The 15958-nt window shown below is 39.1% G+C and overlaps 1 protein-coding gene across 1 annotated transcript in view; it reads right to left on the bottom strand.

Annotated features, from left to right (window-relative positions):
* Window positions 1-4922: 4922 nt before the first annotated feature.
* Window positions 4923-15958, bottom strand: part of LOC100010706 (photoreceptor outer segment membrane glycoprotein 2-like) — a 50841-nt gene continuing 39805 nt past the window's right edge. Inside the window, exons 3-4 of the mRNA XM_003339451.3 lie at window positions 6736-6982; window positions 4923-5329 (exon numbers count right to left, since the gene is read on the bottom strand). Coding sequence (XP_003339499.2) covers window positions 5123-5329; window positions 6736-6982 — 454 coding nt within the window. The 3' untranslated portion in view covers window positions 4923-5122. The remainder of the gene's footprint in view (window positions 5330-6735; window positions 6983-15958) is intronic.

The raw sequence follows: 15958 nt of genomic DNA, 5'->3' as shown, positions 1-15958 counted from the left end.
GGAAAGATTTTAAAACCAAGACTTAGAGTCACACAATGTAAAATAAATAATTTTGACTACATCAAATTAAAAAGGTTTTGTACAAACAAAACCAATGTAACTAAAATCAGAAGGGAAGCAACAAATTAGGAAACAATCTTCATAACAAAAACCTCTGACAAAGGTTTAATTACTCAAATTTACAAAGAGCTAAATCAATTGTACAAAAAATCAAGCCATTCTCCAATTGATAAATGGGCAAGGGACATGAATAAGCAGTTTTCAGTTAAAGAAATCAAAACTATTAATAAGCAAATGAAAAAGTGTTCTAAATCTCTGATAATCAGAGAGATGCAAATCAAAACAACTCTGAGGTATCACCTCACACCTAGCAGATTGGCTAACATGACAGCAGAGGGAAGTAATGAATGCTGGAGAGGATGTGGCAAAGTTGGTGCATTAATACATTGCTGGTGGAGTTGTGAATTGATCCAACCATTCTGGAGGGCAATTTGGAATTATGCCCAAAGGGCACTAAAAGACTGCCTGCCTTTTGACAGCCATAGCACTGCTGGGTTTGTACCCCAAAGAGATAATAAGGAAAAAGACTTGTACAAGAGTATTCATAGCTGTGCTCTTTGTGGTGGCAAAAAAAAAAAGAAACTGGAAAATGAGGGGATGCCCTTCATTTGGGGAATGGATGAACAAATTGTGGTATATGTTGGTGATGGAATAGTATTGTACTCAAAGGAATAATAAAGTGGAGGAATTCCATGGAGACTGGAACAACCTCCAGGAAGTGATGCAGAGCGAAAACAGCAGAACCAGGAGAACAATGTACACAGAGACTGATACACTGTTGGACAATCGAATGTAATGGACTTCTCCATTGGTGTCAATGCAATGTCCCTGAACAATCTGCAGGGATCTATGAGAAAAAAACACTATCCACAAGTAGAGGACAAACTGCTGGAGTAAAAACACCGAGGAAAGGCAACAGCTTGACTATAGGGGCCAAGGGGATATGATTGGGAATGTAGACTCTAAATGAACATCCTAGTGCAAATACCAACAACATAGAAATGGGTTTGGATCAAGGACACATGTCATACCCAGTGGAATCGCACGTCAGCTATGGGAGGGGTGGCAGAAGGGGAGGGAGGAAAAAAATGATTTTTGCATCCAATTAATAATGTTTGAAATTGACCAAATAAAAATAATGTTTAAAAGTAAAAAATATATATATATATATATATATATATATATATATATATATATATATACCGTCTTGAACTCTTACATTTGTGAAAGAAGATGTGTTTTCCCCAAGAAGAAGTAGTTTGTTTTGTGGAATTATCAGTGATGACAAACTGGCCAAAGAGGCCTCTAGTGAGCTATACTTATTTCTGTATTTCTGCAGGTGCTGTGTCTTGGCCGCTCATCTCATTAATCCCATTTGGAGAATTAGAGACTCATATCTTGCCTAGAAAGGCTAATAGCACCTCCCCTATATTCTGGAGACTTGGTACATTGAATATGCAAGAATATGGACTTAGATATGCAAAGTCACTGGCAAAGAAATAATAAATCTTAACCAGTGTTTAAGGAAATTAGAAATTCAATTTAAAAAGTTGTCAGCAAGCATTTACTATGTGCTAGACACTCTTCTAAGTACTAGGAATATCAATGCAAGCTAAAAGAAAGGCAGACCCTAGCCTTAGGAGTTTACATTCTAATGGGAAAGACAACCCATAAAAAAGGAAGCAAAGAAGAAGAGGAGGGATGGAAGGCTGAGTAGAGAAAGTATGGAGAGTCCAGAGCACCCTGGAGAAGAAGGAAGAAATGCACGGTTGACCTAAGCCAAGATTCTGGGAGGAACCAGCAATCAAAGGGAGAGACTGAAGGAGCAGAAGGTATTCCAAGTGTGTGAAGTGAGCATCCAAGATAAAGAGGTTTCTATGGCATGTAAGAGAAAACTTAGAGTCAGGAGTCAGCCTGGAGAGGAATGAGAGTGAAACTGATTATTATTTGGAATATTTACTTCAAGAATCTCATCTTTCAGGGGGCAGCTAGGTTGGCTCAGTAGACAGAGCCAGGCCTGGAGTCAGGAGATCTTAGGTTCACATCTGGCTTCAGACACTTCCTAGATATGCAACCTTAGGCAAGTCACATAACCCCCATTGCCTAGCCCTTACAGCTCTTCTACCTTGGAACCAACCAATGCACAGTATTGATTCTAAGACAGAAGATAAAGGTTTAAAAATAATCCCTTCTTCCCTGACTTTATCTTAGTTAATTCAGATCATAACTTTACCTTAATAGTTAAGCAAGACAACAAGCATATGTTACGCTCCTACTATTTATAAAACATTATGCTCTGAGGATACAAAGTAAAAAAACAAAACAAACTCCAGTCCCTATTCTCAAAGACTTCAATGGACTTCTTCAATGGACTTCATGAACTACATGACTTTTTCATTTATTTTAATTTATTACCTGCTGTTCACTCTTCTAGTGATGAGCCTCTCAAAACTTAGCTAGAGTGACCCTTAAATGATAGCCAGTTCTGTGACCTGTACTCAAAGCCTTTGAGAGAGAGTTTCCTAGATCTCATCCAAGGGGAACTTCCCCCAAAGTCTCCAATGTAAGAAGCCAAGGATAGGGATGTGATAGAGACCACCAGCTCCTCTCACATTGGCTTCTTATTAGTCTTTCCCTTCAGCAACCTGAAGTAAGTTGACATTTTTCATCTTATCTTTCAAAGATGGAAGCCAGAAATACCCAAAGCAATGGCAAAAAAGGAAGAGACTCCTAGAGTACCGAAGAGTTCTCCTCCATCCCACACTCATTTCCTCCCAACTGCTCACACAGGCATAAAGCATGCATGAATCTCCATCAATGAGGAGAGAGTCCCCAACCAAAGGACTTTGGGACTGGAGTTACGTTGGTCAAACAAGCCAGAATTATGCTTGAAGATGCTTGTTTAAGAACCCAGGTCATTTCCATAGTGGGATGATGCTTTGGAAGATGGCTTAGTGAAAGAATATTTTAGTCACCTTAAAATCAACAAGCTTTCATTTTAGACTTTACTATTTCCAATAGAGTCAAATTGAGGGGCAAGGATGCAGGGAGAGAGAGAGAGAGACAAAGAGAGTATATTTATTGTATTGAAGTTACAGATAAAGAAGGAAAACAGTCTCTGCTCTCAAGGAGCTCGCACTCTAATTGGAAGGCACAACACAGATAGGAAAGTTGAGTCCCAGGACCAAGGACCAGGAGTTTTCGGAGGGCATTGGGGAATTTGTCCCACAGGCTGGGCAACCTTTGGAGACTGGTCCATTGTCATGGGCAAGGTCCAGCCTCACTTGTGACTCCAGGGGTTCCCGACAGGTGGCAAATGATCAGTCAAGAAAATAACAAACAGAAGACAGCTGTATCTTTATGGCCATGGGAATGCTTTGCATCTGATAGCTGCTCCGCCATCCCCAGGCTTGATGTTTATTTTTATACCCATTTTCTTGGCACATAAATACATTACCTAGCACACATGTCTACATGGAGATAATTGGAAAAGTGATACATTAACTTTTAACAAATCACTTGATTAACATTCTATTTTCTTGTATTGTGGTTACAGGTTCTTGACAGAATAAAGGTTTCACTCAAGATGAATGATTTTTTTCACAGGTGGCTTAATTTTCTCATTACCTTGTGAGGAGTTTTTGGACTTATAAACAATCAAGGAAAATTACTTATTGCTTTTAATAAAAGGAATAATTAATCAGAAGTTATTTTTTTATATTTGCTTTAAGATTTTATTTTAGTCTAGCCATTTGATGAATGAAATTAGCATTTATTTCTTTTTTTTTGAAGTACAATAATTTTATTTTCTTTATCAATTTGGTGATCTGGAAAAAATCCAAGAATTTTATCCCCCCCCTCAAAAAAAGTTACAGCTAGGAGGGCCTTCCCCCCCCTTCTATTTTCTTTTTCTTTTTTCTTTTTTAATTTTTATTTGGTCATTTCCAAACATTATTCATTGGAAACAAAGATCATTTTCTTTTCTTCCCTCCCCCCCTCCCCCCACCTCTCCCACAGCCGACGCGCAATTAATCAGAAATTCTTAAAGGACAATTCAACAATCATATCATTGAGGTTGAGGGCTACTAGGAACACAATTCAGATTTAATATTAGATTTATCATTTTGGGGGGTTTACTAGGGAGTTTCTCACTGGCAAGTTACTGGTTTATGAAGCTGAGTCACTGAGGCATGTTGAAGTTTAGTGTACCTGTAGTGTACCTGTACATCTTATATGGGTCTTTATGATTGATTTGTATGCTGGCTTCATGAGAATAGGTTTCTGTGAGGGGGAAAGTTTTGGAATTGGCCTGTAGCTGCAGTTTCACTGGGGATTATGTACTTAAGTAAAAGTTAACCCATGATAGTCTTTTGGTATTGGGTTTGAGGGTCTGATCTTTTGGTGATGTTTTGGGGAATTAGGGTACAGGTATTTTGCTCTTGCATTATTCCTTCTGAGACTAGGAAGAAGAATAATTATGTCAATTCCATAGGTAAGGGGCATTGATGAGAGAGGTCATGAAAGGGGGACTGAGTGGGCAGTCACATCTTCCAAGGGCCACTCTGTGGCCTACTTAGCTACCACGTGTGACTCTGTCAAGGGGTCATGGCCTGATGGCTCCCAGCAGTCCATCATCAGAAAAGAGTGATCCTATGGGTCAAAGTGGAGGGGGAATATCCTGTTCTTTTCAGTAGCACAGAAGGGAGAGTCAGGAACAGGGTGGTGGGGTAAGAGAATAGAGCATTGGCAGAAAAGTTACAGGTGGGGTCTGGGTGAGTGTGGTGGAGGAAGAAGGACCCTCCTTGGGGCAGCAAAGACAGAAAGGAGTATTTTCATTTTAGGACAAATGAGACAAGAAGAGATAGACAAGAACTGTCTCATCCACTGAATTTGTCATTTCATGGTTTATGGCCGGGGTCATTCTTCCTATTCAAATATCCCATTTCTTCCACTGACAACTTTTTTTGTAAGTGTGGAAAATGATCTATCCAACAATCCTCAGTTAGGCTCAGCTGGTTAGAGGGAATGAGACTTCAGAATTATTTGGCCCCTAGTTATTATTTTAGATGTCCTTATTGATATTTGGCAACTCAGAGACATTAGACACTTGGTCAGCTTTTCCAAGGTTTTTGATGAAATTCAAATTGTACTTGACACTTTCTACAAAGCTGTTTTCAAGGAGCCACCCATCAGAATCCAACTCGGGCTCATCCAGCGGTACATTCTTCAAGGATGTTTGCAGGTATCGAACACCAGTGAGAACGCAGAGCTACACAGAAACAATTAACAAATTAAATGCCACATTGTAAAGAGAGACCAACAAAGATGCACTGACACTTAACAGGTGTCAAGTCACTAGTAGAATGAACCCATTCTTTCCCCATGTATGGGCTTTTCTCTCTTAAAAAAAATTAAACCCTTAACCTACCGTCTTAGAATCAATATTTTGTATTGGTTCTAAGGCAGAAGAGCTAGGTAAGCAGTAAGGGCTAGGCAATGCAGATTAAGTGATTTGCACAGAGTCAGAGAGCTAGGAAGTGTGAGGCCAGATTTGAACTCAGGACTCCTGTCTCCAGGCCCAACTCTATTCCCTTTGAGCTACCTAACTGCCCCCTGGATTTTAATCCTTTAAATTCATATCCTCCCCCAGCAGAGTTCATCCTATCCTTGACAACCAGATGCAGTTATTCATTCTGAGGGCAATCATTCTGACACACTTACCTTCTCTTGTTCATGTTCAGTCAATCCAACTTTTCAACCCACCAACTAATGCATAAACTTTTTGAGCTCTTTCTCCAATTCATCTACTCAGCCCAACTGATTAACACAATCATTCCTGAACTGGGACTTTCCATTCTTATCTCTTTTCACAACCAGATAGAGCACTGAGCCATAGTTCAAATCTAGCCTCAGCTACTTTCTAGGTGTATGACCCTGGTCAAGTCACTTACCTTTGTCTGCTTCCATTTTCTCAACTGAAAATAGGGATAATAATACTTACCAGGTCTATTGGGAGGATCAAATGGGAAAATATTCATAAAGTACTTAGCAGAGTACTCCTTCCTTCCTTCTTTACTCCCTTCCTCCCTTCTTTCTTTCCCTCCTTTGTTTCCTTCCCTCTCTTCACCTTTTTTATTTTTTCCTATGTACTTTAAAAAAAAACCTTCCCTTTTATTTTTCTCATGTCCTGTATTTTTTGTTTGGTTTTGTCCTTTATTTGACTTCCTCATTTGTTTTCTCCCTTTTGTTACCTAATTTAATCTTTTAAAGTTCTTTTTATTATCCTTCCTTTTCTTTCAACACTTACAAATTACCCTTCAACTTCTTTTGCTCATTTTTTTTGCCTGCCCAGCTCTTTTCTTCTGTAGATATGACCTATAAACTACCTGATGGCTAAAATCAACATGATGACTATGTTGCCAGGAGGACAGTTATAGTGGGAAAAGTTAGAGAAAGAAAGAGCTGATGGTTTGGGAATGGAAGGAAGGAAGGCAAAGAGAATAAGCATTTATACAGCATCTACTATGTGCCAAGCTCTGTGCTAAGCACAGTGGATGAAGAGGATCTGACACACACAGATCTTAGGACAAACTAGGACAACCCACTTATAACTGTGGGGCACTTATGATTTTTCTTTTTTTGGCCAGAGCATATTTTCTGGGGAATTGTACTTACCTCAAATAACCAGATGATAAGCACCACGAGTCCGATGGAGCGCATGATGTAGGAATAGTGATCTAGCAGTGCTTCACGGCAGCCCCTCATCCAAACATTCAGCTCCTCAGTGAGAAAGTCATAGTTGTAGTGGGCAGTGTTGTTGGTGAGATGGTACTGGATACAAGGTCGTGGGGAGCTGGGGTTGCAGCAGCTAAAAGGTACCCCATCCACCAGGAACTTCCCATCAATGTTATTCTTCAGCCGGCTACAGTGAAGGAAACAACAAGAAACAATGATGGGGGGGGGGGGGGTGGCGGGGTGAGCTAGCTGGTGCAGTGGCTGGAGAGCCAGGCCCAGAGATGGAAGGTCCTGGGTTTAAATACAGTCTCAGACACTTCCTAGTTTTGTGACTCTGGGCAAATCACTTAACTCCCATTGCCTAGTCTTTACTGCTCTTTTGCCTTAGAATCAATATTGATTCTAAGATGGAAGGCAGTGGTTTAAAAAAAAAGAAGGAAAGAAAAAAGAAACAAATGATTTGCATAAAGGTAATTTTCATTCTCCTTGAGTAACTGGAGATACCTACCCCCCGCCCCCACCTCTCAAAGGAGGAGATGCAGAGTCTGAAAATTCTTCACTGACTCAAACTGGATTGGTGGGACAAAGACCCAAGTTATTCTTCCTTTCCTTAAAAGCAGTGAAATGTATACTCCCTAATGGTATGACCCTGGGCAAGTCACTTAACCCCCAATTGCCTTGCCCTTATGCTCTTTTGCCTTAGAACCAATACCCAGTATTGATTCTAAGATAGCAGGTAAGGGTTTAGAAAAAAAAAAAGTTGTGAGACTTATCTATTGCAGGTACAGGCAACCAACCCTATAGATGGTGCAATGGATAAAGCACTGGGCCTGGAGTCTGAAAGACCTGAGCTCAAATCTGGCCTCAAACTTTTAGTAGTGTTGTGATCCTGGGCAAGTTACATCACCCTGTTACCTCTATAAAATGAGCTGGAGAAGGAAATGGCAAACCACTCCCATGTCTTTGCCAAGAAAACCCCAAAAGGGGTCACAAAGAGTCAGACCAACCGTGAACAACAAAACATCGAAGTGCCTCCTTCCTGGGAGGATGGCTCAAAAAGATAAATACCCACACCTATGTGGCAATGTGACAAAAATTCAAGGTTGCACAAAATGGTTATTTCTATCCTGCTTGCTGACTGAAATGTCTATTACTTGGAAAACATGAATAAGATATTAAAGAGCTGGCCACCAATACAATGCACGCCTCTAAGACTCACTCCTGACAATATGGAGAGGAATCTAGGCGGGTATAACTTTGGAGGCATCAGTGCTCCTTTAGTGAAAGCCCTTGAGGTACACACATAGCATTCAAAGAGGACATAAAGAACAGATTCCTGTGATTGCCAATCAAAGCATGCCATCTCTTTATTTCCTTCTCATATAACCTGTATCAGACACTGCTGGGAGGGAGAGAGGGGGAAGAAGGAAGAAAATCTGAATCCTCAGATGTCAGAAAACAATTGTCAAAAATTGTTTCTAACTCTCAACAATATAAAATACTTGGGAATCTATTTACCAGAACAAATGCCAGAGTTGTATTAACACAATTACAAAAGTTGTTTCTAGAAAAGCTGGAAAGACCTCCATGAACTGATGCAGAATGAAATAAGCAGAACCAGGAGACAATTGTAGACAGTAACAGCAATATTGTGGGATGATCAGTTGTGAAAGGCTTAGCTATTCTCAGCAGTACAATGATCTGGGACAATTCTGAAAGACTTATGACAAGGAACACTATCTACCTTGGAGACAGAACTGTTGGAGTCAGAATATAGATCAAAACATGATATTTTTCACTTTAGTTTGAGTTTTTCTTTTAGGGTTTTGGTTTTATATGAGTATTCTTTATAACAATGACCAATATGGAAGTTAGTTTTGCAAGATAATACCATCTCCAGTGGTGGGGAGGAAAGGGAAGGGAGGGGAGATCATTTGGATCATATAATTTAGGAAAGCTTATGTTGAAAATTATTATTACATGTAATTGGGAAAATAATTGTTTCCACAATTGTTCAAAATATTGTTTCTACATGTAACCAAATAAATAAATAAAAAGAACAAACTCCTAACTTGGCAACATGCAAAGGCCTGGGAATGTGCAGTCACTGCTACCAAGAGCTTCTAGCCTATATTATTTTCTTTTCCCTTTCTATGATGTGCAGGATGCTCCCATTGAAATGGATGGATTTCTGACTAATTCATCTCACCATAGATGCAGGATTACAGATTAATTGAATGAGGATGATCATAATCAACATGCTCTGATATGCCTTTATGAAAGGTAATGTGGTTATAGCATCCTTTCAGCTGAATGGAATGTTGGGGTTGTTTGTTTTTTTTTAATCCTTACCTTATATCTTAGAGGCAATACTATGTATTGGTTCTGAGGCAGAAGAACCATAAGTGTTAGGAAATGGGGGTTAAGTGACTTGCCCAGGGACACATAGCTTGGAAGTGTCTGAGGCCAGATTTGAACCCAGGAATTCCCATTTATAGACCTGGCTCTCAATCCACTGAGCCACCCTGCTGCCACCATAGAATGGTTATAAATGAAATATGACTGGTAGTCATTCCACACAATAATTTTTAGAGAAGAGTAGAATCCCTTTCAGAAACATGAAATTTTTGTAGAGTTCTATTTTAAATTATGGGCTCTCTAACTTTCTATATAATCTGTTTTGTGGTGGGAGTCTCTACATATTCTGGAAAGAGATATCTTGAGGCAGTGAGATTAGAATTAGGATAATCATAGATTTAGAGCTAAAAGAGACATTGGGGGTATTAAATCCAACCCTTCTGAAATGGAGAAACCAAGTCTGGGAGAGGTTAAGTAAATTGCTGACTTCAGACATAAGACTAATTGTGTGACCTGAAGCGAGTCACTTAATCTCTCCGTCTCAGTCTTTTAAATGTAAAATGGGAAAAGTAATAGCACCTACCTCCCAGGGTTATTGAGAAACTAAATGAGATAATTTCACAAATTACTCGCAAACCTTAAAGAACTAAATAAGTGGCTAAAGAAATTGTTATATATGATTGTTATGTATATTCTTGTGCTATAAGAAATGTTGAGCAGGACATTTTCAGAAAAAAACTGGAGAGACTTACATAAACTGATACAAAGTGAAGTGAGCAAAACCAGAACAACATTGTATGCAGTAATAGCAATATTGTAGAATGGTCAACTGTGACAACCAGCTATTTCTCAGCAACAAGGTAATCCAAGACAATTCTGAAGTACTTATGACAAAGAACACTAGCCACTTCCATAGAAAGAACTGATGGAGTTGGATTGCAAATTGAAGGAAACTACTTTTCATTTTCCTTATTGTGTGTGTGTGTGTGTGTGTGTGTGTGTGTGTGTGTGTGTTTGTGTTTGGCCTGTGTTTTCTTTCATAACATGATTAATATGGAAATATGTTTTTCATGACTGCACACTTATGATCTATATAAAATATTTGTCATTTATGGTGGGGAGGGAGAGAATTCAAACTCAAATTTAAAAAAAAACTAATGTTAAAAATTGTTTTTATATGTAATTAAGGAAAACAATTTTTAACGAACTATATAAGTGCTAGCTGTTATTAATTCTAATGCCTTCCCTCTGTTAATTATTTCCTATTTATCTTATATATAGCTTGCTTTGCCTAGATTTGTTTGTCTGCTGCCTTCCCCAAGTGTAATTAGAATCTGCTCCTCAGAGCTCCAATTCCCAGCATTCCATGTTCCTTCTCACATTATGTGCTAACATAGGGAGGATATAAGTTTTGTGTAGCCCCACCTTTCTCTCTTCCTATAATTTCAGCTGCTGAAGCAGGGTTTTTGGAGAGGCAGGAGAACTTACTCATGTGGATTTACTTTTTGTTAGATAATTAGGTTTGAATTTCTATTTCTTTTAGATTATTAGTAAACTTTATAAATATAATACTTGGAATTATTGCATACTAATTTAAATCTTCTATTTGTGGCAACCAGAAGTCTGAAGTTTAGAACCTCAGCTCTGCTCCAAGTTGTAGAACAATTTTAAAATATAGATTAGTTTTAAAAGCCTCTGCCACACTGCTACTCCTGCTCCTGCCACCACTGCTGTTGCTGCCTTCCACGTTTGACCAGACACTGGCTGGGGGTTCTTGCAAGCCACTTTTCACAAGGCTGGTAAAGTATAAACCCCCCTTTCCCTTACATTGCTAACAGCTGAGTGCTTGCTGCTTGCTGCCTTGGAAGCCCTAGTGTGTTTCTTTTAGGCAACAATTAGTCTCCTAAAGGCTTTTACCTGAGGAGACACTTTTACCCTCTTAACTCCCTGCCCACATGGAAGGGAAATCAAGCAGCAACCTGGTGTTTGTACTCTAGGGGGGAGGGGAAGGAAGGTTACTCTTCCAAACAGGAAGTAAATTTGCAACCAATTTAATAAGTAGAATTACAAGCATGGCCCAGTTTCCTGCCTATCTCAAATAGCTCCCATTCCAGGAGAGCATTACAGAGCTTACAGAGCTAAAAAATTTGGTGTGTCTTCCTACCATTCTTGGGTGCACTTGTCCTTGCAATTAGTTTGAGTAATCCTGAGATTCAGGGGAGAAATTCATCTCCCTACACCCCCTTGCCATTTTTGGCCTGCCCAGTCTGCAACACATCCAAGATGGGGTTTGTCCACACTGTGCTCAGTGTGGTTATGGGGAACACCAGAAGTGTGACCAAAGGAATACAAATGGATGATGATACTGGGAAGGGGAAGGAACCGTAAAGAATCTGGAGGTGAATTTTTAGCTTTTCAGACTCCATTGCTAACTGTTTCAGTTTGTTCCCCTCTAAATAGTGAAGAAGTCTCTGTAATGCAGCTATCAGAACTGGAAAAAAGGATTCTTGAACTCGGTGCTTGTATCCTGTCACATATATTGTATTTGCTGATTGTTTTAAGATTTAATTTTGTTTTTAAGTTCACATATTAATCTCATCTATACTATTCTGTTACACTGTCATTTTCAGCTACTGTGTTTTGGTCACTTAACTATATATTCTGTTATATGTCTTTGTTTGTACCTCCTCATATGACAGACTGGAGAAAATATCATTGTAAAAACCCATAGTCAACTTAAATAAACTCTTTTCCATGGCAAAACCATAGGTCCTTATGGATGCTGGGTTTTGTTACTAAATCCATCAAGGTCACATGTTACCTAAACAGCCTTTTTGCCTGTTAATTGTCACATAGGTGATGATGGATGGTCTCCATCAAACTAGTTACAACCTGTACAAAACCTTTGGAGAATTTAATGATCTAAAAATTTTAATTGATTTTAAGGGGTCTTCATAAGTGATTTTTCATGTTATATAGGAGCACCACTGCCTCTGACTGATTATTTGCCTGCCTTTGAGTTGCTTGTAATAAGAGGTTAGGATCCATTTAGTAGTTGAAGTGAAGCACTATAGCACTGCTGTATTCTCCACCTCTGCATTTATAAAAAATGTAATGGAGGGGGCAGCTGGGTAGCTCAGTGGATTGAGAGTCAGGCCTAGAGATGGGAGGTCCTAGGTTCAAATCTGGCCTCATACACTTCCCAGCTCTGTGACCCTGGGCAAGTCACTTGACCCCCATTGCCTAGCCCTTACCACTCTTCTGCCTTGGAGCCAATACACAGTATTGACTCCAAGATGGAAGGTAAGGGTTTAAAAAAAATGTAATGGATGAGACATATAAAGACATGCCTTTTACAGCTGTTACAGTCTCATACATGAGGTGGGGAGGTTTTCCTAGAGGGTGTGGTATCTCTATATGGCTCCCAAGAGGGGGTATTTCCCAAGTAGCTTCTGGATAACTTTTAATTCTTCAGCTTAATCTATGTCCACCAGAATTTTAGACTCTTGGTGACATTTTAGACCCAAAAGGTTTTCATCAGCAGGACAGAAGTTTTTCTGGGCCCTCCTGCCACATTATGGAATGATGGCAGTAATAGACTTTGTTAAAAATATCTCAGCCAAGGTTGAAAGATTGGCTAGATCTGGAGAATTTGTGATGAGTATCCATGAGTTTCAAAGGTTTTTTGGGGTTTGATTTTTTTTTAATTTCACACTGCAAGTAGCTATAAAGACTCATGTGAATCCTAATGATAGGGGTTTGTTTGCTATTGTAATTAAATGGGCTCTTGTAATTTGGGGGATTTTGGTACTTCTTTGAATGTGAATTAGCTGTACTACTGTTTTATAAAGCTGTTACTTGCTGGGAATCATTTGCACTCACACTGTGGATCATGGCCAAGTTAAAAAGGAAATGGATCTCATTTTGGTAAGAAACCTTTTCAGGGGCAGCTGCATAGCTCAGTGGATTGAGAGTCAGACCTAGAGATGGGGGGAGGGGGGGCGGTCCTAGGTTCAAATCTGGCCTCAGACACTTCCCAGTTGTGTGGCCCTGGGCAAGTCACTTGATCCCCATTGCCTAGCCCTTACCACTTACCACTCTTCTGCCTTAGCTCCAAGACAGAAGGTAAGGGTTTAAAAAAAAAAGAGAAAACTTTTTATTGCTCCTTTCCTTGGGTAACACAGTGTGTTGATTGTGAACTATATATTTTTTGATTTTTAAAAAATTTTTATTATTTTTCTCAGAAAGGTCAGAACCTTTTCTTCCTCTTGCTGTCTACTGCTAAGACTTTGAACTTAAGAAGGCTAGCATAGATATACATAGACAGGAATAAAAGAAACCCTCCATCAGCCTGCGAGGCCTGGCCTCAGCTCAAAAGCTGAGAGAGACTCAAACCCAATCTAGGGAAATCCCAATTCCCTCTTCCCTGATACCTCCCAATCCAAACTTGTATTAAAATTCATCTTTATTTAAATAACTGTAGTCAGATAAGAGGACGATCATTTCAGGGAAACATAGAGGGAGCTGCACCTTAGGACAGACATTCAACTATACAGGGTCCTTATTGGACTCCCGCTGGGCAACCTTGGTCTGGGGGGAGGCTTTTCCCTCAGGAGGGTCTGTGCTTACCTGCTCTGGGGTATCTTCAATATCAATCAATACAGAAGACATTCCCTCAGGCTATCATAGGTGGCCCATTTCTCTTCAAAGATAGCCTCTCAGCAGGGGTATTTCCTTTTACCTCACCAGCAGCCATATTCCCTTTGTCCCTTCAACTTCTCCATTCCCTGTTGCAAAACCTTCTTTATCCCCTGTAACTCTTCCTCAGTCCTCCAATTGAAAACACTAGAAAGTATAGGAATAGAAGGATCTTTCCTAAAAATAATAAATAGTATCTATCTAAAACCATCAGCTAACATCATCTGCAATGGGGATAAACTAGATGCATTCCCAATAAGATCAGGAGTGAAACAAGGATGCCCATTATCACCTCTATTATTTAACATTGTACTTGAAATACTAGCAGTAGCAATTAGAGAAGAAAAAGAAATTGAAGGTATTAAAATTGCAATGAGGAGACCAAGCTATCACTCTTTCTGGATGATATGATGGTCAACTTAAAGAATCCTAGAGAATCAACTAAAAAGCTAGTGGAAATAATCAACAACTTTAGCAAAGTTGCAGGATACAAAATAAACCCACATAAGTCATCAGCATTTCTATATATCTCCAACACATCTCAGCAGCAGGAATTAGAAAAAGAAATTCCATTCAAAGTCACCCTGGACAATATAAAATACTTAGGAATCTATCTGCTGAGACAAACACAGGAACTAAATGAACACAACTACAAAACACTTTCCACACAACTGCAACTAGATTTGAGCAATTGGAAAAACATTAACTGCTCATGGGTAGGATGAGCTAACATAATAAAAATGACCATCCTACCCAAAATTACCTATTTATTTAGTGCCATACCCATCGAACTGCCAAAAATCTTTTTTACTGAATTAGAAAAAACCATACAAAGTTCATTTGGAAGAACAAAAGATCAAGGATATCCAGGGAAATAATGAAAAAAATGCAAAGAAAGGTGGTCTTGCAGTACCAGATCTCAAACTATACTAAAAAGCAGTGGTCATCAAAACAATTTGGTACTGGCTAAGAGACAGAAAGGAGGATCAGTGGAATAGACTTGGGGTAAGTAACCTCAGCAAGATAGTCTATGACAAACCCAAAGATCCCAGCTTTTGGGACAAAAATCCACTATTTGATAAAAATTGCTGGGAAGATTGGAAGACAGTGTGGGAGAGATTAGGCTTGGATCAACACTTCACACTCTACACCAAGATAAACTCAGAATGGGTGAATGATTTGAACATAAAGAAGGAAACTATAAGTAAATTATGTGAACACAGAAGAGTATACATGTCAGACCTTTGGGAAGGGAAAGATTTTAAAACCAAGCAAGACTTAGAGTCACAAAATGTAAAATAAATAATTTTGACTTCATCAAATTAAAAAGTTTTTGTACAAACAAAACCAATGTAACCAAAATTAGAAGGCAAATAGACTGGGAAATAATCTTCATAACAAAACCTCTGACAGAGGTCTAATTACTCAAATTTACAAAGAGATAAATCAATTGTAAAAAACATCAAGCCATTCTCCAATTGATAAATGGGCAAGGGTTATGAATAGGCAATTTTCAGTCAAAGAAATCAAAACCATTAATTAGCACATAAAAAATTGTTCTAAATCTCTTATAATCAGAAAGATGCAAATCAAAATAACTCTGAGGTATCACCTCACACCTAGCAAATTGGTAAACATGACAGCTATGGAAAGTAATGAATGCTGGAGGGGATGTGGCAAAGTCTGGACATTAATTCATTGCTGGTGGAAGTTGTGAATTGATCCAACCATTCTAGAGGGCAATTTGGAACTATGTCCAAAGGGCACTAAAAGACTGCCTGCCCTTTGATCCAGTCATAGCACTGCTGGGTTTGTACCCCAAAGAGATAATAAGGAAAAATACATGTACAAGAATATTCATAGCTGTGGTATTTTTGGTGGCAAAAAATTGGAAAATGAGGGGATGCCCTTCAATTGGGGAATGGCTGAACAAATTGTGGTATATGTTGGCGATGGAATACTATTGTGCTCAAAGGAATAATAAAATGGTGGAATTCCATGTGAACTGGAACAACCTCCAGGAAGTGATCTAGAGCGAAAACAGCAGAACCAGCAGAACATTGTACACAGAGACTGATACACTGTCGGACAATCGAATGTAATGGAT

This window comes from Monodelphis domestica, chromosome 1, assembly GCF_027887165.1.
Source record: "Monodelphis domestica isolate mMonDom1 chromosome 1, mMonDom1.pri, whole genome shotgun sequence".
In the NCBI taxonomy this organism is placed as follows: domain Eukaryota; kingdom Metazoa; phylum Chordata; class Mammalia; order Didelphimorphia; family Didelphidae; genus Monodelphis; species Monodelphis domestica.
Note: the sequence above shows the minus strand (reverse complement) of the source record. Positions and strands in the feature narration are given on the sequence as shown.